Source organism: Lupinus angustifolius, unplaced genomic scaffold (assembly GCF_001865875.1).
Source record: "Lupinus angustifolius cultivar Tanjil unplaced genomic scaffold, LupAngTanjil_v1.0 Scaffold_168_16, whole genome shotgun sequence".
Classification (NCBI taxonomy): Eukaryota; Viridiplantae; Streptophyta; class Magnoliopsida; order Fabales; family Fabaceae; genus Lupinus; species Lupinus angustifolius.
In genome coordinates, this window is record NW_017726277.1 from 1 (window position 1) to 21,326 (window position 21,326).

The 21,326-nt window shown below is 31.7% G+C and overlaps 4 protein-coding genes across 8 annotated transcripts; 3 read left to right on the plus strand and 1 right to left on the minus strand.

The window, feature by feature from the left end:
• The first annotated feature begins 3,396 nt into the window (after positions 1 to 3,396).
• On the plus strand, positions 3,397 to 9,270 carry LOC109340401 (AT-hook motif nuclear-localized protein 7-like). 5 transcript variants are annotated; one of them, XR_002106788.1, is made up of 7 exons: positions 3,402 to 3,515; positions 4,422 to 4,832; positions 5,879 to 5,946; positions 6,708 to 6,839; positions 8,150 to 8,311; positions 8,579 to 9,087; positions 9,132 to 9,270. XR_002106788.1 is itself a non-coding variant. In XM_019578086.1 (7 exons), the coding sequence occupies exons 3-7, from the start codon at positions 4,469 to 4,471 to the stop codon at positions 8,870 to 8,872; spliced, it is 1,020 nt and encodes a 339-aa protein (XP_019433631.1). In that variant the 5' UTR covers positions 3,435 to 3,515; positions 4,125 to 4,192; positions 4,422 to 4,468; the 3' UTR covers positions 8,873 to 9,270. The 5 variants fall into 5 exon arrangements, 4 of the variants coding, with proteins under 4 accessions (XP_019433630.1, XP_019433629.1, XP_019433631.1 ...); XM_019578086.1 differs by adding an exon at positions 4,125 to 4,192 and having other exon boundaries at positions 3,435 to 3,515; positions 8,579 to 9,270; XM_019578085.1 differs by having other exon boundaries at positions 3,397 to 3,522; positions 4,449 to 4,832; positions 8,579 to 9,270.
• A 1,037-nt stretch (positions 9,271 to 10,307) lies between these two features.
• Positions 10,308 to 11,072, plus strand: LOC109340400 (agamous-like MADS-box protein AGL29). Its single transcript, XM_019578083.1, has one exon. It carries the CDS (start codon positions 10,533 to 10,535, stop codon positions 11,070 to 11,072), a length of 540 nt encoding a protein of 179 aa, XP_019433628.1. The 5' UTR covers positions 10,308 to 10,532.
• Positions 11,073 to 13,152: 2,080 nt separating this feature from the next.
• Positions 13,153 to 16,027, plus strand: LOC109340402 (proteasome subunit beta type-1-like). Its single transcript, XM_019578088.1, has 7 exons — positions 13,153 to 13,287; positions 13,390 to 13,497; positions 14,311 to 14,392; positions 15,081 to 15,210; positions 15,292 to 15,434; positions 15,527 to 15,613; positions 15,691 to 16,027. Exons 1-7 carry the CDS (start codon positions 13,241 to 13,243, stop codon positions 15,763 to 15,765), a joined length of 672 nt encoding a protein of 223 aa, XP_019433633.1. The 5' UTR covers positions 13,153 to 13,240; the 3' UTR covers positions 15,766 to 16,027.
• A 2,153-nt stretch (positions 16,028 to 18,180) lies between these two features.
• On the minus strand, positions 18,181 to 20,908 carry LOC109340399. Its single transcript, XM_019578082.1, has 7 exons — positions 20,718 to 20,908; positions 20,559 to 20,615; positions 20,217 to 20,342; positions 19,275 to 19,344; positions 18,990 to 19,082; positions 18,677 to 18,790; positions 18,181 to 18,422 (listed from the first exon to the last, which is right to left on the minus strand). Exons 1-7 carry the CDS (start codon positions 20,849 to 20,851, stop codon positions 18,369 to 18,371), a joined length of 648 nt encoding a protein of 215 aa, XP_019433627.1. The 5' UTR covers positions 20,852 to 20,908; the 3' UTR covers positions 18,181 to 18,368.
• Between the last annotated feature and the right edge of the window lie 418 nt (positions 20,909 to 21,326).

Sequence of the window (21,326 nt, forward strand, 5' to 3'; positions counted from 1 at the left end):
CAAAAAGTATGTAATACAACATTATAACAACTCCATGAACACAAGTTGTTCATGGTTTCAACAAAATATTTTCATGAGTTCAAGAACAACACCATTTTCGGTTTTGAAGAGAAAATGAGTTAGAAAGCGTTTTAGAAAATTTCAACGGTTGAATATGTTCTTAACATGCTTATGAACAACATACTTAAATCTCATCAACATCCATTGGTTGGATGTTGAGAGATCAAGGATTGAAGATGGAATAAGAAAGGAGAAAGGAGAGGAAACATGAAGAGAGGTTTTTACCTTCTCTTAGAAATTTTTTGCAAATGAAGAGTGTGGGAGTGAAGTGTGAAGTATGGAGCTTATGGAGAGAAGGAAATCAGATTTTCCCCCTAGGCACTCATGGCAAATCTCCTAGGGTGGCTAATGATGAGATTTCCTATGACATTAGGGTGAGTGATGTGAGGTTTGCTTTATGGAAAGGCAAATCTCGCATCCCAATGCGAAACGACCACTTCGCGGACATGTGCGATAAGCATTCTCGAGTATTATCGGCTAATACTCGATCGGATATTATAAATCGCCCGATCGTAATATCCGATTAGAATTTCGGATTTCGGCATTCCGAGTGAAAAATATTTAGAAAATAGGTATGGACCAGCTCAGGGTCTATCTTGACTCGAAATGAAATTACGAAGCTAACGGTGCAATCGGAATTCGATTCCGAGTTACGGAACTCAAAAACCACTTTTTGAGCCGTACCGGGTGGATTTCGGCCTCGACAGTGGTCCAGAACCGACTGTCTCCGAAAATTACCAAAATTTATCATAAAATAGGAAATAAAATTTCAAGACTAAAACTCAACTAGATTTTCGTCTACTTCTTTACCGAAAATTCCCAGAAATTCATTTTCGAATATATAATTAATAAAAATATTAATAAAATCTTATAATTCTAAATCGTAAAATTCGCGGTGTTACACATTACTTTTGATTGAAATCTTATTAGTTTTTTTTCCAATAAGATTCACATGATTGGGTAAAATTGAAATATGAATAGCAAGGTCTTGATTTTTTATTCTTTCAATTATTTATTTTTAGAGAAAAATATATGCAATAACAATATTATATATTGTCAGTCTATTATTCGTCATTCATTTTTATCATTATTGACTCTTCAAAAAATATAATATAAACAAATGGTGAACAATATACTGACTGTGCATGAATTTTACATTGACAATACAAACATATTACATTCTTATTTTTATTGATCTATATCACAAGTATGTTTCATGACTCTTTACAATTATCCAAATTAACATGGCTACCACAAAAGAGGGTTTGGAAATATTGATTAGCTTCATCCCTTAGTCTGGTAGGATCAATAGACCACTCACCATTATCCATAAAGAGCCCATGAATTATATTACGTTTTCTTCTCATAATGGTATGAGTATGAAAGAATTTAGTATTTTTATCGCCAAATTTCACCCATTCCTCTTTGGATATATGAAACCACAACATCTCCTTCTGCCTCAATATAGTATTATACTCCCGTCTCAATTGAGCCTTGAGTCTAACAAGAGCTTGATCATCTGAAGATTCCAAGTTGAGTTACACTTTTCGAATTCTAGCTTCATCTTCACCATTGTTTAACATAGTTGTACAATCTAATTGAATATTATTTAAGGTTAAAGTACTAGGTAATAGGAATAGAATTATCTCCACATAACTTATTGCATTTGCTTATATATTTAAGGATAAAAATATTATTATATTATTTAAAGATAAAATTGTCACATGTTATTTTTCTTTTGTTTTTAACGTAATTCCCTTTTCAATAGTGAAGAAGATCTTCACCATCTTTAATTATTATTATTTGATTTATACTTTAAGATTATTTTTCTAGAAGGATTTACTATATAATATACATAAAATTTTCTATTATCTTCTTGTAAAATTATATATATGATTAATGCATTATCATATCATTTGATTTATGCAATATAGATAAATTGTTAAATCTATACCATATAAAAGTAAAATTTATTACAATTATTTATATGATATAATTTTCTCTTACCTATTTTGTCTTTCTAATTAACTTAAAATTATAATATTTTCTCACATAATAAAAAAATATTAATGAAAGTTACAGAAGTTACATACACAAAAAATATCAAACCACCAATTTGTTTTTCCCCACAAGTATTCTCACACTGGAGGCAATCCTGTCCAAGTTGGGAACATCCATATGCATGTGGGGCTAACTCTCCCAGCAGATATTTTTTCCATCTACAAGACTCGAACTCGAGACTTTGCTTAAAGGGAATCAAACATGTATCACTTAAACCAACACATGTTAGTAAACCACCAATTAATTTTCATATCTTATTACAAAAATTATAAATAATATAATATCACAATTTATTTTAAATAAATAAATTAGGTTCTTAAAACTAGTTGAGTAATTAACACCAGAAGGAGTGTTCAAAAGAAGGTTCTAACTCTTTTATTTGTTTCTCGTTTATCTCATTTTTGTAATTTATCACATATCAATCTCCCTTAAAAAAATAATTTCCATTCAATTATCAATATACTATGATACTTTTTATCAAACATATAAATAATATAATATAACATAGATACTTATGAAAGAAGTTTGAGACTTTTTCCACACACACAATTCAATTTTGAGAATTAAATCTTTCTAATTATACACAGAATCAATCTATTAGAAAACTTCAATTTAAAAAGGAAAAAAATCCATTAAAAAAGAATGACAAAAAGAAAGAACAAAAGAATTACACTTGAGTGGCATTATTTGGTAAAATTTTGGGCCCATAAGGGCATAATATAACCCGTGATTTTAAATTTGGAGGAAAAAAAGACAAAAGGTCAACAAGCCGCAACATAAAGTTTAGGCTGTCCAACACTCCCTATGCAGCTTTAAATGAGAAAATTAATTAATATGTCAAAAAAGTAAAAAAAAAACCACAACTTTATTTCCTTCTAATTTAAATTGTTCTCTTACGAATTTACCATTTTATCCACTCATCTCAATATTTTTAATTTATAAATAACTTTTTAATTGCCCCTCACGGACGTCAAATTGTTCTTAACCAAATTGTATTTATCGGTTTTAGCAATTGAATATATATTCAAATAAAATTATATCTAAAGCACACATTATATTTATAACTTTATAGGATTCTTATCCTTGTTTTTTTCTCCTTCACTGATATATTTTAAAATAACGTTTTTATGAGTTATTGTAAAAATTTATAACAGTCAATATATTACTCATAATTTATTTATATTATTATTTTTGAATAATTAATAATGATTAAAAATAAATAATAGATAAAAGGTTAACTATATCTAAAACTTTTAATCATGTATATATATTTTTTTATTGTAACAATAGTTTTTATTTTGAGCTTCCCATTTTTTTCTCTCATTTTCAACTTTCAATTTCAAATAGCTTTGGAAAAACCAACCAGACAAAGGCTTTTCCACCTTCTGAAATTTGTAAGTTGCTTTGAATTTCTTCAGCAAACAAATTTTACTTTTTGCTTATTTTTTATTTCCATTTTGTTGGTTGAGTAAGGTAGTTAAGTTGTTGTTGAACTGAAAAAGAAATCTGAGTACAAAATTTTGTTTCAACTTTGGAAGAAGGTTGCTGAAGTGTGGAATCATAGTGACAGACAGGTTCCATGATCTTTGCATTCTGATGAACCTTGATGTTGATATTTTTTCCATAAATAATGAATGGAAGGAGCTTTTTTTAGAAATTTGTTGTTTATTGTTTGTTTTTTATTACTAGTTTTATACATTTGTTTCAGCTTTATGCCCTTTTAAAGTTCTGGGTCTGTTTATTACCAGGATTGTGCTTAAGGGTGTTGCTTATTTGGTTGGCTTCTGCTTTTTTTAGCTGCAAAAATATTTAGAGTAAATGCATGGTTTTTTTCCAGAATTTTTAATTTTTTTTATAATACTTTACTGTGTGCTACTTTTTATTATTCTGCATTCTAATATGTTTTCTTTTCAGAGAGAGAGAGAGGATTTAACTTTGATAAACAAAAATATTAACTGCATTTTTTTTTGTTATTAACTTGTTATTCTCCACTCTGACCCCAGAGTGCTGTTTTGGATTTTATTCATAGCTGAAATACCAAATGGATCTTGATATAGGGAAATAGTTTCATATAAGTCCAAAGTTTGAGTCTTTTCATAACCTTTTTCATTTGTGAGATTCTTTGATGTGTTTTTACTTTCACTGTGCCTTTCTATCATGTGCAACAAGGTTTGAATTTTGAGGGCATTAATGAGTTTGCCAAAAGCTATAATTTTATTTTTAATGATATATGCTCTAATAATATTAAGTGTTAAGCCATTTGCTTTCTGATTGGTCTATATTGATTTTTGGTGTTTCAGGTGTTGGTTTTGTTATATAGACTCTGGAGTGAGAGTTAATTATATGCATGGAAGCAAGAGAAGGCATAAGTTCCGGGGTTACAGTGATAGGTGCAGAAGCTCCATCAGCTTATCATGTGGCACCACGGAGTGAAGCTCCTAACCAGGTTCATGTCCCTGAAGCAGCAGCTTCTGTCGCTGCTGCCAGTGTCATTTCACCGGTGAGTGTGGGGTTGGATGGAACAGCAGTTAAGAAGAAACGCGGTAGACCAAGGAAGTATGGGCCAGATGGGTCTGTTAATACTATGGCGTTGTCACCGATGCCAATCTCATCTTCAGGTCCACATTCTAATGACTTCTCATCCGGGAAGCGGGGAAAGCTGCATGGCATGGAATACAAGCAGTCAAAAAAAATTGGGCTGGATCATCTAGGTAATGTCTTTGATGGTTATGCTGCAATGTTGCGTTCTCGGTAGATAGGAGAATCATGTGTGCCATTTGTCATTTTCTCATTAATACGATTTATCAAGTGACTTTCATTTCGTGGTTAATTTATTTCTTTAGGTAAAGTTTTAACTATGTTTCTGTTTTTTATAGTGAAATGACTTGTATTGCTTCTTTGAGTTTGCCTTCATGTCAAACTTCTGAACTATTTTCCTTTAAGTGATAAAAAAACTCTCAATTTCTTAATAGCTATTGATGTCATCCTTTTGTAAAAAATAAATAATAATTATGAAGGCTGGTGCAATGAATTAATTTTCAAATTTGTTGTTTCCACGTTGAAACTGTGGAGTGTGGACAGTTTCCGGGATGCCATCCACTTTTCAAGCAAACTTTCGGCAGGCTGATTGAAATTGTGGACAGTTTCGGCTGGTGCAATGAATTAATTTTCAAATTTGTTGTTTCCACGTTGAAACTGTGGAGTGTGGACAGTTTCCGGGATGCCATCCACTTTTCAAGCAAACTTTCGGCAGGCTGATTGAAATTGTGGACAGTTTCGGCTGGTGCAATGAATTAATTTTCAAATTTGTTGTTTCCACGTTGAAACTGTGGAGTGTGGACAGTTTCCGGGATGCCATCCACTTTTCAAGGAAACTTTTGGCAGGCTGATTGAAACTGTGGACAGTTTCCGGGATACCATCCAGTTTTCAAGGAAATGTTCTGCAGGCCTGTTGAAACTGCGGTTGGTTTTGTTGTTTTGATTTTTCTTATAAAATAAATCCACTGGTAATGAAAGTTGAATTAAATGATTTTGTTTCTTACATAATTATTTTAAAATAACATTTATTAATATTTATTATAGTATTATGAATATTTACTTTTTCTAAAAAAATGTTTCCAGGTTAATTTTTTTTGTTTAAAATTGCTAAGATAATTCATGTGTCCAAGGAAAACATATGACTGCCTTATAGTATCAATTGCATACTTCCTGGGTTTCAACTCAGTTTGGTTAATATCTATTATTGGTACTTTTGTAGGTGACTTTAATGCATGCTCCGATGGTACAAACTTCATGCCACATTTCATCACCGTCAATGCTGGAGAGGTATGCTTCACAGGGGGGCTGAAAAAGGGTTTAGCCACTTATTTAGTAGGAGTTCAGCTAGCAAAATATTCTGAAAATAGATGAAAACCCTTATGATAGTTGAAAATGGTTGAAACTTTTATGAAATTCTTTGTAGTGTTATACATAAAAATTGTTTGCTATCAGCTTCAGTTTTCTACCTCTGAAATGATTTTTTTTATGGTATTATAAATGTGTTCTTTATTAGCATTTGTTATCACGGTCTATTAGTTTCTATTTCTATGTTTTGGGATGGCTTCCTCACAGATGTTAATAAACAAATCCGTAAAAATCTGTAGATCATCTAACATGGAAAAAAATTGAAGTGGGTATAGAGAGAATGAGAATTGATTCATGAAGTACAGGATTAAACAATTTCATATATAGATACAACTTTAAATGTTTCATTAGTTTTGATGATATCGACATTCTCGTGGTTAGTTGAAGTTATTTGGTAAGATAGCCAAAGTGAATGCATTGAAAACCTGATATATAAGATTAGCTTATTTGTCTTACATTGTAGTTTGAATCTTATGAACTGTGAATAAGTTTCTATGGATTAATTTGGTTGGTATGAAACATGTTTTTATCACAAAATTATGTACCCTTTTGTAAAACATTTATAATTTGTTCCCACTATTCTTATTTAGTAATACATTACTTGGTTCTTGATCTGCAATAAGTTTTATGATGCTACCTCCATTAATAGTTTAATAATGTTATTTACACTTTGGTTGTCACAGGATATTACAATGAAGGTTATATCCTTTTCTCAACAAGGGCCTCGGGCTATATGCATCTTATCTGCTAATGGTGCCATTTCTAATGTTACACTTCGTCAGCATGATTCTTCTGGGGGTACTTTGACCTATGAGGTACGGCGGTGAATCATGTCATTATTTACTTTCATTTTATTTCTTTTTCCTATCTTTCCCCTTCTAAAATTATATATTGATGCCATTTTAATTAAATGAGGAATAACCGTTGATTTATTTGAAGTTTCTGTCTCACCCAAATTCCTATTAAACTAAGTAAACAATGCATTGTTAAGTTTTATTTTGATCTAGTCATAAACTTGCAAACTTTGCTAAATAAGCATATAAGAATGTAAGTTTCACACTTCCTTGTGACTGTGTGCTAATTAGATTCATATTGACCTTTATTTCTCTTTCATCATGGATGCATTTGATTGTAGTTTTATTTTATCATGGGGCAGAAGTTTTTTCTAGTTTATGAGTGACCTGGAGTTTCAAGACCTTAATATATAATGCTGATGAGTTTATGTTGCTTCTGTTTGCTATTGTATGCATTATTTTTTGATTAATCTATTGTATGCATTATTGATATCAGTGATGGTCATTCTCAATTATTTACTTCTTTTAACTGAAAGTATGAATGTAGAGAGCTTTTCAAGTGATATCAGTGTGTGGTGTTGCTCTTGATGATAGTTGTAACCAAAAGTGTGAATTTTATAGATATTGCTTGTCAAGCTATGATTATATTGTTTGATTATGATTGAAACTTTTGTTTCTTACTATTTTTACACATAATGTTGAGAAAAAATCATCTTTCCATGCCCGTTTCACATAATTCTTTCAATCGGAACTTCAGCCAGTTTGACCTAAACCCAATATAGATATTTCACGAAACATAGGCAAAGGCTAACAGAAGCCATGTTTGTTCGTTTTAACAGGATATAAGTAAGACATAGAAGGTTCTCTTTATTACGTCTTATATAATATTATTAATAATAGCTGCTTTTAAAGGAATTCTGAAATCATTACTAGAGATGAAGGAAACTTGTTTTTGAGCTTACCATCTGGTACTTGATGTATTATTGAGTTGGGAACTTTTTTTATTTGATTCATTGATCATTGATAGAATTCCGATTTTTCTTACAAGTTTTTACACCACTTTTACACTAGTTGATGATGCACATTTTCATGTTTAGTAACATGTATTGGTTGGTTAACGATGTATTGGCTTTATTTGTAGCCTCTAGACCGTTAATCAACCAATGCATGTTATTAACCACAAATTTGCACAACATTAATCAGTGTGAAAAGGGATGTAGAAAAGTAGTTGGAGATTGTTATTTTCCTTATTGATTCATTTTCATGATTGTACTTAACTGTCTTCTATTTCATTTACTCTAAAAATAAAAACAATTCCCCCCTTTTTGTAGGGTCGTTTCGAGATACTTTCATTGTCTGGATCATTCATGCCTACTGAAAACCAAGGAACAAGAAGCAGGTCGGGCGGGATGAGTGTCTCGTTAGCAAGCCCTGATGGTCGTGTTGTAGGTGGCGGTGTTGCTGGTCTTCTTATCGCTGCTGGTCCTGTGCAGGTAAGCATCTCCATTGCTTCCCATTTACGATATACTCTCAATAATGCATTATTCATCTGTACCCACTGCTAGAAAAATGAACCAAATAATTATGCTAAAACAATATAGAGTTGAGAAATACTAAGAATGGAAAGAGCCTATTTTGCATCCCTAAACAAGGATACAAGAGAAATGCTGTAGTGTAACTTCTAATCCGAATTTACTTAGAAGTTTCTTTCTAAATTGAAGTATCACTTAACCACTTATGCATATCCCTTTTTACATCAGGTGGTGGTAGGGAGTTTTCTGCCAAGCAACCAGCAAGATCAGAAACCGAAGAAACCGAAATCTGATTATGCACCGACAACCGTTACTGAAGCCATTGCTGTGTCTTCTGCACCACCCCCAGTTAATGCTGAAAAAGATGTCATGGGTGGACATGTACTGCAAAATTCTGGAACCCTCAATACAAGCCTTGCTCCACCCTCTGCTTTTAGAAGAGAAAACTGGGTTAACTTGCACACTATGCCGGACTCGAGAAAGTCAGCAACTGACATTAACATATCATTGGCCGATAGTTAAGTTGATGATGAACTCGCAATCATCTATGCTCAAGCTGCACTGACAAAATTTAATGGCTGCTCTGTTTATTTAATGTTTACAGTATTCTCTATTACCTGAAGATTGTTTAGGACTTTGTTATCTGATATCTGTTCACCATAGGATGTAGTTGACAGTGTTGTAAGTTGTTGCAGTTAGGTTTTACATCTTTCTTGATCTGGTAGAGCATCCGATTCGTCGGCTGATTAGGTAGGCGCTGCACTCTTGGTGTTATGAGTAGGGCTAATTCGATGGGATGAAATGAAATCTTGTTTGCCTATTTAGTTATGACTGAATTTGTTGAAGCCTTTGATCCCCTAACCAGGTTTAGCATATTGGGATTTGTTCTGTGGTTTAACTTAAAAACCTTTAGCTTTTCAGTTGTAGTAGTAACTTTTTTATTTACAAAAATATCTTTCAAAAGTAACGTGTTTTCAACTGAAATTCTTCTTTGCCTAAATATAAACATATTTCAGCCTGCGACATTTCTTACTGACATTTGAGAATTATGTACAGTTTATTATTGTTAGAATATAAACGTGGTTCTAAAATACAATATATAAAAATAAAACAACTGAATTATTATAAATTCAGGAATTACATTATATTTCATCCTTGGTTGTTGGTTCGGTATTCAAATTTTCAATTTGAAGTTAAACATATATATTTCTTCCAACATTTAGTATTCAGATTTTCAATCCTTCCATGATTCTAAATTTAGATATATCAACGTAGAAATAAAAGTAATTCAATATGATCATTTTCCCTAGAGTTAGTTTAATTGATCAAATGGTCAAACCCCCTAACAATTCATTATGACCTTTTTTTCTTTCTCCTTCTCATATCTCACCCCCTCAAAACAAATCTTCCTCCTATGCAAATGAAGCAATTTTGTTCATTATCTAAAAACGAGCCAAAGATTAATGTTATGAGCTACTATAGACACAGGCAGATTAGTGTTAGTATCGTGTTTACAAATGTGAAGAAACCCCACTTTTGTACATGATAATTTGTCTTCATTATTCAGAGATTTGTTAAATTAAGGAATTTTTACAATATATGTTAAAATATATATCTCAATACGTAAAAAACTAATTTTAGAATTTTTCATTATTTATATTAAATAAAAAAAGTACAATATTATCATGGAAGAGATTCATTTGCTCTAGTAAGTTTAAAAAATTTATTCCATATTGCCATTTATTTTATGGGAAATTCAATTATTTGAAATAGTAATTATATCTAAATAATTAAATTTATGTAAAATGAATGACTAAAACGTAGAGTAGGTTTTTTAAATTTACTCGAATACTTTTATTTGGATCCTCTCTTTTTTATGATATTGGAAATATAATATAACACTTCCTTATAAGTGAAAAGAATGTGCATAACAAAATAAATTAGAGATCACAAAATTCAATTTTGGGAAAAATGAACCGCTATGAATCCAAAAAAGAAAGAATGAATCGCTATGAACCCAAAAAAGAAACAACACACATCTTCACTATATAGGTGTATATGCATAAATAGGAGGTAATGGTAGAGTAATACCCCAATTATCTTAACGTAACCCTCTTCTTTCACTCTTTTATTTTTCTTTCTTTAGTAATTTGTCTTCACAAAACAAGTGAAGTTTAGTTTCATGGGTCGTAGGAAGATTGAGATAAAGTTGGTGAAAGACAACAACACAAGACAAGTAACATTCTCAAAACGTAGAACAGGTTTATTCAAAAAAGCAAATGAATTATCCATCTTATGTGGTGTTGAAATTGCTATTATTGTGTTCTCTCCAGGTAATAGACCTTACTCTTTTGGGCACCCTGATGTTGATGTTGTTGTAGCTAAGTTTCTGCAACAAGAGCCTAAATCAAATAGGGTACAAGGTTGTTCTTCTTCTGATGATGATGCAAACTTGAACAAACTGAATCAGCAACTTGCTAATGTTATGGAACAATTACATGAAGTTGAAGAGAAAAGTGAGGTTCTTGATGAAACCCTAGATCAATATAAGTATCAGTTTGAGGAGCTTCAAGAGTTGCATGATTTGTTAGTAGAGTTTAAGGATGATGTAAAGCAACGTGTTGATGAAATGGAAGTGGTGGAAACTATGTTAATGCTTAAAGAACAATATGTGGATTTTGAAGAAAATCATGTTCCTAGTAAGAGAAGAAGAAAAGGTTGAAGTTTTTGTAGTGTTAGTTATATTATTTTTACATTATGAACCCTAAGTTATGATATCCTTGTTAGCCTTATGAAAAAATAGTATCTGTGTTTGGTTATGCTGAATTTCTAAAATTTATGTGGAAAAAATAATCTGTTTTTTTTTTACATTTTCTTGTAGAATTTGTTACACTTGATTAATTATGTATAAATTTGTGAAATGTACTATCACAAGCAAGGAGAAATCTCTTCTTGGTTTATTGGGTTGGGTCTATATTGGTATTTTCTTTTTGGTATTGTCATCAGTATTCTTTCACTCCTTTTGTACTTAATTTCAAGATACGTAACTATATTTCTTAATAAGTATCGTTCTTAGTAATTGAACATATTTTTTTATTATTCTAATGATCTAGTGGGATCTTCCAACATTAGGCACCTTGATGGGTCTATATTGGTATTTGTTATTAAGCCACCAAACTCCACTCATAAAGAATGAACATTACTAGGATATTTTTATCGAAGTGCACATTTCACTTACTAAAAAAAGTGGAAGCTTGTAATGAAAATTAATAGAGGGTAATTGTATATGATAAATTGTTTTTTTTTTCTATTTTCTTTGGCGTGGACAATGGGTAATTGGATATAATAGTAGTTCTTCTAACGTGAATTTTTCAAAATTTTAAAGTGCTACCTATTATGATTTTTTAAAAGTACTAAAAAAATTCGAGTAAATTTGACAATGTTTTATAAAATTAATCGAAGTTAACTTCCTAACATAATCATTCTCACTTATTTGTCATTGAGATCCTTGTTTAAACAAAGGCAGACTTAAAATAAGTAACTCTGGCAGTACACAATATTTAAATTTAATGTAAAATATATTGCTTTATTTCTGGGAGAAGAAGAGAAACATATATAGCACTACACACTACTATAATTTCAATCTGAGTAGTACTCATAGTTATAACAGGGATCTTTTCGGATACAAACATATATTTGAAAATATATTATAGGATATATCATTCAGAAAATGAAGATCTATATTCACTTTTGATTTAATATACTTCATAAAATTCTCAATCCACTAATGATTCTTGTGGGTAAGAAGAATAAATGTGGTTATTATAGCAAATGTATTTATTAGGAAGTGAACCTTTGACTAAAATGATTTATAGGGATTGATTCAGATTTTATGTCATTAAACCAATACCTCATAATTTATTAGAGTGATATGATCATGTTTTTTATTTTTATTTCTACATTAGTTGAAATCTATTATTTTTTTAATATTCATCTCCTTATGAGTAACAAACAATTTTTCTCTCGCTACCCCTCCAAATCACTATTGTTGATATCAAAAATCAAACTTTAACATTTTATTTAGTATATATGATGATCTAATAGGGAAGCATATCTACTATACCACAGTGTCACTCCATGTGTTACTGTGTATGTGATTGGTTGAAAAAATATTTTTAAATTAAAATTTTAATAGTTAATTATTTTTCTGAGAAATCAGATGCACTGACACACTGTTTGGGAGAACATCAGATGATCTTCCATCTAATAGAGCCTTATACAACTAAAAGTAATATTTTGATCATTAACTTCAATCTATTATGTGATGATATGACCCTATACATAAGTAACACGTGGTATCATATAAAAATAAAAAAATTTGTATCACTAAAGTATCTCATTATTCAATGAGTAACGAACTGATCATTTTCGAGATGTATGATTTTTCTTCCTAACAAGTATCATTAACAAGATACGAACTCTTAACATTTTGGTCATCTAAATATCTAATAGGATCTTATACTACTAAATCAATATCTTGGTATGGAAAAATAACGTGTAAGGACTTAACAAATTTTAGTTATTGGACTAAATGAATTAACTCTATTACTTTAACAATAGCAAGAAATATTTAAGCCTAAATTCCTAGGTACACTAACCCAACATGACGTGGTAGACACATCCACTTAAATTTTGACAACAGAAACAATTTGATGACATGACCCAAAATTAATTATGACAAAGTTAAATAAATCCATGCTTTGCAACGACGTCGTTTAAACGAGTTTTGTATTTCTTGAATAACGAAATAGTAGATTCTCCTTTTCACGCCCTAATTTTCTTCTTGTTCGTTCCTTCTTCAATTTCTCTCTCTCACTCTCATCATCAACCATGACAAAACAACACGCTAATTGGTCCCCTTATGATAACAATGGAGGGTACTATTTTAATCTTTCTCTTTATATCATATTCTCAGTTATCAATAAATTTTCGTCTTTTTTATTGTTAATGATCTGTTTTTTTGTTTCTGTTTTTGATAGATCTTGTGTTGCAATTGCTGGATCAGATTATTGTGTAATCGCAGCGGATACGAGGTTGTCCACTGGTTACAACATCCTCACTCGCGATTACTCCAAAATCTCTCAACTGTATGCACTCACCCCTTTTTATTTTTTCATTTTTTCAGGTTATAATTTTCAGTTTATATTTTTAGCTCTGATTGTTAATATATATATATATGTATATATATATATCTGTGTGTGTGTGTGAGAGAGAGATAATGATGATAGTATTGTATTACCTACTCTTCATGTAGTCGATTAACTCGTAGAGACATTGTGATTACATAGTAACAAATCAAAATTTCTGTTGATAGAGAATTTTTACATTAAAAATTGGGTTTTTTAAGAGGGAATGCTTTATCCTTCAGGGTCCATGTGATTGTTTTTTAGATAACATTCTAGTATTTGCATATTATTTGGTTGGGTTTTACTTAGAAGCAGAAGCTGAAACTTAACATTTATGATAAGCTATGTTTTTCCAGTTTGGAAAAAAAAAACACCTGTAAAAGAGGCTTGTTATTACTGTAGCCAAATGCAAAACAGCTTCTGATTTTTTTTGGGTACCACCAAGGGTATCCCCTCACCTTTTTGGGTAACGAACTAATCCCTCTCGGAGTGCATGGCTGCCCCTCTCAACAAGTCTCGCTCCCAGGAATCAGATCCTTAACCTTTTGGTCATCTTGGGGATGTGGTGGGGCCTTACACCATTAGACCAACACCTTGTTGGTAAAAGCTTCTGATTTGTATAGAAGCTATACAACTAAAATCCTTTTTTTAGAATAAATTTTTTTCTAAGCGTAAACAAACGGGCACTTAAGTGATAAGGAAGAGGACAAAAGCTAATTATTTTTTGTCACAAGTTTATGTTCTGATAATACCTGTTTCATGTTCAAATGGCAGGGCTGAGAAATCTGTGATGGCCTCTTCTGGTTTTCAAGCTGATGTCAAAGCTTTGCAAAAGCAATTGTCTGCTAGGCATTTGGTGAGTCATAACTCGAGCTATGCAACTGAATACTATTTAACTTGTAAAACCTTCTGGCGAGCCTAGCAATTTAGCAATACATTCTATGCTTCATCTCTTAGTATCTGTTCTGCCAGGAAGTTTCTCACTCTTGGTTATTTGCTTTTTAGATCGTTGGATACTTCTGCTCTTATTAAGTTCTAAGAAAGAACTTTGTGTTGTTCCTCTTTGTTTTCAACCTCCTTGTGATTAAAATAACTTTCTTAAATCATTCGAGTTGAATCAGTTTATTGTAACTACTTGTATAGTTGTATTGCATCAACTTCATAAATTGATTTGAAGATGGTAGGTAGCAACTTTTCTATTGTAATGGGAAAGAGGCTTTTTTCTTTTATGCACATACTGCTCTATATTCATAATGGTGAACTAAAATGTCAAGGAAGATAATTAACATGATTAAAAATAATTATCTTGGTAAGTTTTTTCGTTATTAGATTTTCTAGTGGTAAAGCTTCAACTCTTTTATCAATGGGTATACCTCCTGATTAATTGTATTTCTTGATGCTGGCTTTAAATCTGGGGAAACTATAGTATTGAACTAAAATCATTCTGCACATTTGGTAACTATCTTTTAAGGTTTATCATGACACAAAAATGGGAGCCTCTGGTTGAATGATTATGAAAATATGTCATCTTTTTTATTTTGCAGATATATCAACATCAACACAACAAGCAAATGAGCTGCCCTGCGATGGCTCAATTGCTTTCAAACACTCTTTATTACAAACGCTTCTTTCCTTACTATGCTTTCAATGTTTTGGGTGGCCTTGACAATGAAGGTACACACATTATCTTTAGCATCATATGCTTGTTCGTGTTCAACTTTTTTATTCGCTAATAGCTACATAAATCTAAAATAGGAAAGGGGTGTGTCTTCACATACGATGCTGTCGGTTCCTATGAGAGGGTTGGATATAGCTCTCAAGGTTCTGGTTCCACACTCATTATGCCATTTTTGGATAACCAACTGAAATCTCCTAGTCCACTCCTATTACCTGCACAGGTGAAGTTCTCAAATTGGTTCTATGCTTGAAATATTTAATTGTGAAAAATTCGCTTGACTAACACCTACATTAAAAACATGATATTTCACAGGATGCTGTTACTCCACTGTCTGAAGCAGAAGCAATTGCTTTGGTCAAAACTGTTTTTGCATCTGCAACTGAGAGAGACATATACACTGTAAGTTTGTTGTTAAATGTGTAATTTCTATTTAATGTGAGAATAAACTTGTAAGTTACTGTGTATTTTTTTTACAGGGAGATAAGCTTGAAATTGTCACCCTAAATGCCAGTGGTATTCATCGTGAATACATGGACCTAAGGAAAGATTGATGCCGTACAGAGAAATGTAATTTTTGGAGGTGCTAGGCTGGGATTGAAGATGTTTTGAAGTACTCCTAGAATTCTAACTTTTATGGTGGGTTTTCTCTCTTAAGTGAATTATGAATAGTGTTTCTAGTGAAGGCAATTTGAACAAGTGTTTCTCTGTTCACCCTATAACTTGATTGTGCTTTCAGTTTATATTTGCATTTGAACAAGTATTTCTTGTTATTTAAGTCTACTGTGTTAAAAACCTTGTGATGTTTATTTTATCTCGAGAAATAAGTGTGCGTTTCAATTCACATAGAGAAATTATGAAGAAATAGACAAAAGAATGAACTTGGGGGAAATCTGGTATGGGATCTTCATTTCAACGGAAGAAATGCTGCAAGTTTGATAGTCTAATACAAAATTATTCAAGAATGCACAACATTTGGAAAATATTCAATAGTAGTTACTACTTATTGTTGCTAACTTGCTATGCTTCTGTCATTTCTGCCAAAGTTACTTATATGGTGTCTTGGGATGCCCTTCCTTTCTAACGATTCATGATTCTTGGTTCTTCAGACTCAGGAGTAAGGATTCTCTTTTTTCCTATGCTCACTAAATTAAGTTAGTCATATACAACTTTGATAGAAAGTGTCATATACTCTTATATGAAGAGATATCATTCACCCTAGAACGAAAAGTTCCTTAAGCATGGAGAAAGCACACAGGAGTGGTGAAATTTAGCTTGATTCTTTTCCTACTCGTCAAAATCGAAGATTCACAATCAGGAAGCAGATCTAAGCTCCACGACTTGAACCCTTACCTGGTTGGAACCAGATCTAAGCACATCATATACTAAATGTTAGCACATGAGAAGAGGGATTAGAACTGGTCATTAACATTTAACACCAATTAATTGTGTAAAATGGTGATCTTTCTTGAACAAGCTCGTACACATGACTTAGTTATAAGTACACAAAGAACACATGCATCATGATCCAGCATTTAGACAACATTAAAATTGTGCTTTATGTGGGTTATTCAATTTTGTTACTTCACACGCATATGGTCTTCATTCCTTTCAATTGCTCGTGGAGTAAATTTGTTTGGGGTTGTTGATTATGTTTGTAAAATTATTCGGCAATGGTATTAGCTTCACTAAAATGATTTTTCCTACCTTCAGGGTTATAATTCAAATACAAGAATTTAAACAAAATGACGGCATGATTTATCAATTATTCGTTGTTGTCCAATAAAATTTAGGTTTTGGTGGGACCATGCCCTATGCAAGGACAAACTAAAGGAAAAAAAGTAAAAAAAGCCAATGAGTGCACCACTTTCACCGACCAATATTCAATCATAACTTCTATTTTTAACAACCGACACCCAAGCCAACAATGGTTGCACTACTTTCACGTGCCTCAATTACTTTTTCTTTTTTCCTCCTCAACCAAACAAAAATAAAATGATTTCATAAACTTCACAGCAGGATGTATATTGAAAGGATTTAATATGTATACACTGACAGTGTAAATATTTTTTACACAGTCAATCAACCAATTGATTTATTAACTATCATTGACTCTCAAACAAAAATAATACAAATCAATGGTCGATAATGTGCTGATAGTGTAAAAAAACTTTACACTGTGAGCACACAAATTTTAAACTCATATCGAAAATAAAGAGAGATGGATAAATAAAGAATAAACTTCACAGCAAGATATATATTGAAAATCCTCAAAATTTGATGCATGGTTTTCCTCATTTGAGACACTAAATTTCATAACATGTACTTTGCTATACAAGTAACTAGAAAGAGGATTTAACACCTACATCAAAAAATTGAAACTGGTACACTATGGATGCAATTACACATAATCTTAAATGTCAGGGGAAGATTGTGGATTCTGACATATGGGAAGTCTTGGCTTTTGCCTTGTGACAATGACAAGGGAGGGAATATTTGCTTATTGAAATGGTCACATGTCTCTACATTATAACTAAACATGTTATTCTAACGGAAAATGATATATCTCCACAAATCCTTCTACACCATAAAAAAGTATGAAGATTTTTATTTGTTAATGATTGATTTACAAATTAAATATGTCACTTTCTTACAACGTGTCGATTTTGTAGTCAATATATCTACTCTTTTTTAACATAAGGATGTATTTGCACTCTTAATAAACATTAGGGTCTCATTTGCTCACTTTTATACTTCATGCCCCTGTGCAAGTTGGAATTTGGTGAAGATCGAAGAGAAATGGAATACTTAGGAACATCATATTAGTATATTTCTCGGCTCACAGATCTTCATTTTCTCTTAATTCTCCTTATAAGACCCAACTCACAAATGAAACCATTTATGTTCTAACTTGACATGACCTCAACATAAGGGGGTAAAGTAATTTTTCCCTCCAAAAAGACAAAAAAAAATGCACTTGGAGGAAATCTGGTGTGATGTCTTCATTTAATTTAAATTTGAAGGAGCTTCAAAGTCTTCTACATAATTATTCAAGGTTACATAGCATGAGAAAACATGCAACAATAATCGCCATGCCTAACTCCATCGGTAATGGTTACTCTTTTGCTAATGCTGATGTGATTTCTGCATAAGTCACTTATATTGTGTCTTGAGATGCCCATCCTTTCTTCTCCAACACTAGTCGCAACGCCTGCCAACAAGCCAGAATGATTTCAATTCATCATACAATAATAAATCATGTCATGTAGAGATTCAGGATTCATGCTTCTTCAGGAACCATATATATTTACTATTAACTCAATTTATGTTTAGTTAGAGTAAGTGATTCATGTAGAATGGAATTTGGTTACATATAAAAATGATTTGAAAGTATCATACTTAATATGGAGAAAGAGGGAGCATTCTTCACACAGGAAACAGAAGGAGGAATGATGAAATCTTTACCTTGATTCGCTTTCTATTCACATCAAAATCAAAGTTCCCCATTCGGGATGCAGATCGGTACTCCACGGTTGAACCCTTACCCGGTGGAAACCAGAACTCAACATCATCTACAAACTGTACAAAATGATGAATTTCCTTAATGATAGTTTCCTTATGCATAATTGATAACTTAAAAAAAAGATCATAATAACAGCCATCTTGAAGGCCAAAATTAATTTTTGAATTAGACATGTTTATACAATTATCAGTTTCCGACCCTCGACACAACATCCAAATGGTGTGTTCTTGCTTTATAGGATGTCGGTAAACGTACCCCCAAGATTGAGCTTTGGTACTCCACTCGAATATAGTCTTCTTTCCTTTCAACTATTCGTGGAGTAAATTTATCTGGCATTGTTGTTTCTATCTGTAAAATCACCCAGAACTGATGTTACCTTTACTAAAATGATATGAAAAGTTAACATACTAGTCATTACAAAGTGATTGTAATCATTACAAACAGCTAGAGACTTGGGGGGAATCACGTGACCGAAAACCGTGGCACGACAGCTAGTACAATCCAGTGGCAAGACTCATTATTTCAATTTAGATATATTACCACTTCTATCAGCTCCTCTATTGCCTCTTCTCTGCTCACAGGATTCTTCCTACCTTCACGGTTATAAGTCCTGCAGAAGAATTTGAATGAAGTGACACAATGATTCATCTAGTGTTTATTGTTGTCAAATAAAATTTAGATTGTAATGAAACCATGCTCAATGAAAGGAAACAAAGCCAACGAGTGCACTGTTTTCACCAACCAATGTTTAATTATGATTTATTAGTCAATGTTCAACAATCAACAACCCAATCAACCAATGGTTTCACTATTTTCACGTGATAAATTATTCCTAGTGCCAAATTGCAACTTGATTCACATTGATAGCAGATGCCATACAGGGAAATGAATATTCTGTCAGTGTCATGTGAGTTTTCATATGACAGGTAATGTAAAGTAAGAAATACAACAATAATCAAGCCTTAATTCCAATGGTTGGGGTCGACTACATAGATCGAATGACATCGTAATACTCTATCGTAAATCAAATTCATTGTCAAAATATTCTCTAAATCTTTCATAATTGTATTCGGCAATGGTTTTTCTTGATATTTCTCTTTCTCTAGAAATTAGACTAACTTCCATTTGATCTACTCTCATTGTTGAGGATTCTAATGGTCTCTTCTACACATGTCCAAACCACTTAAAGATTGCTAACAAAACTAAGTAAACATATATACATACATATATATAATGAGTAATGATATATTCTCCTACTAAATCAGTATACCTACAAGAAAGTGACATATGTCACTTGTAAACCAATAGTTGATAAACCAGAGTATCACTTTTTGACATATGTCACTTTCTTGTGGTATGTGAATTTAGTATGAGGATATATAATTTTTCATATATAATATAATGAATAAAACTGTAGCTAATTCATAGAATCCAAGAAAAGCAAGTTTAACGATGAACAAAAGCAAAAGAATGAAACTTTACCATGGAGGAGCATAGTGAGTAAGATCATTGATATTCTCAGAGGTTGATATGCAGTTCTTAGTTGCAGGACACAGAGCTAATGCTGGTGGGTTTTTCTGCACTCCAAGATATTCAGGCTTTTTCCCACTTTATCAAACACAAAAACAAAAATCAAACCAAGTTCTTTTCATTCCCCCATTTCCAATTTCAATTTTTTTACTAGAAATCAAAAGCTTTTTTAATACTTCTCAATTACCCATCATTCATCAAGCAACTAATACATCAAATCTTAACTAAAAACAAAAAAAAAAACTCAAATTTAATACATAAAAAATAAAAAATCTAAGGTAGTTATAAGTATACCTGAGATTGAAGATAGCTCCAATGGTTGCTAATTCGCTGCTTTTCAATATAAGTTCTCTTCAAAAAATAAAATAGAAGTGTGAGAGATTTAAGAAGATGGGTTATGAATATTAATAGTTATAGTTAGTTGGGTAGCACTAAGAGCGAGTGAGTGAGAACCTTCGGTTTATTTGGTCAGTGGGATTGTGATGCTGCTTCTGACAGAGAATGGTACGAGGAAGAGAAGAAGTGGTGTTGGATTTGGTGAGAAATTTGAGGTTGCAGAAGTTGCTTGAATATGCCATTGAAGCCATTGAAGAGGAATGTGAGAAAGCAAAGATGAGAGATCACTATCACAAAGTCACAAAAGAAATAAGATTAGATTATAACTCAGGTTGTAAAGTAACACTGGACAATTTTTATATTATAACTGATGTTGTGTAATGCATTCTTTGGTCTATGAGTGAAAATAGAATAATAGAGTATAAAATGAAAGAGAATAGAGAAAGAGATGAGAAAATAAATTCATTTGAACTTTTTGGCATTAGAGAAATATGAAAGGATTAGAAAAGAAATAAATATTTTTTATTAAATAGATGAATTTATTATTATAAATAATAATGAATACACATGACAAAGATAAATGTATTATATAAAATGTAAAAAAAATCTACAAGCCTAATATATTTTGTCACTTTAGAGTAGAAATCAAAAATTTATGGATACACTATTTTTATTTTCTTTCTCGTCATACTCTTTCTCCTAGATGAAAAATAAGATACTATTCTA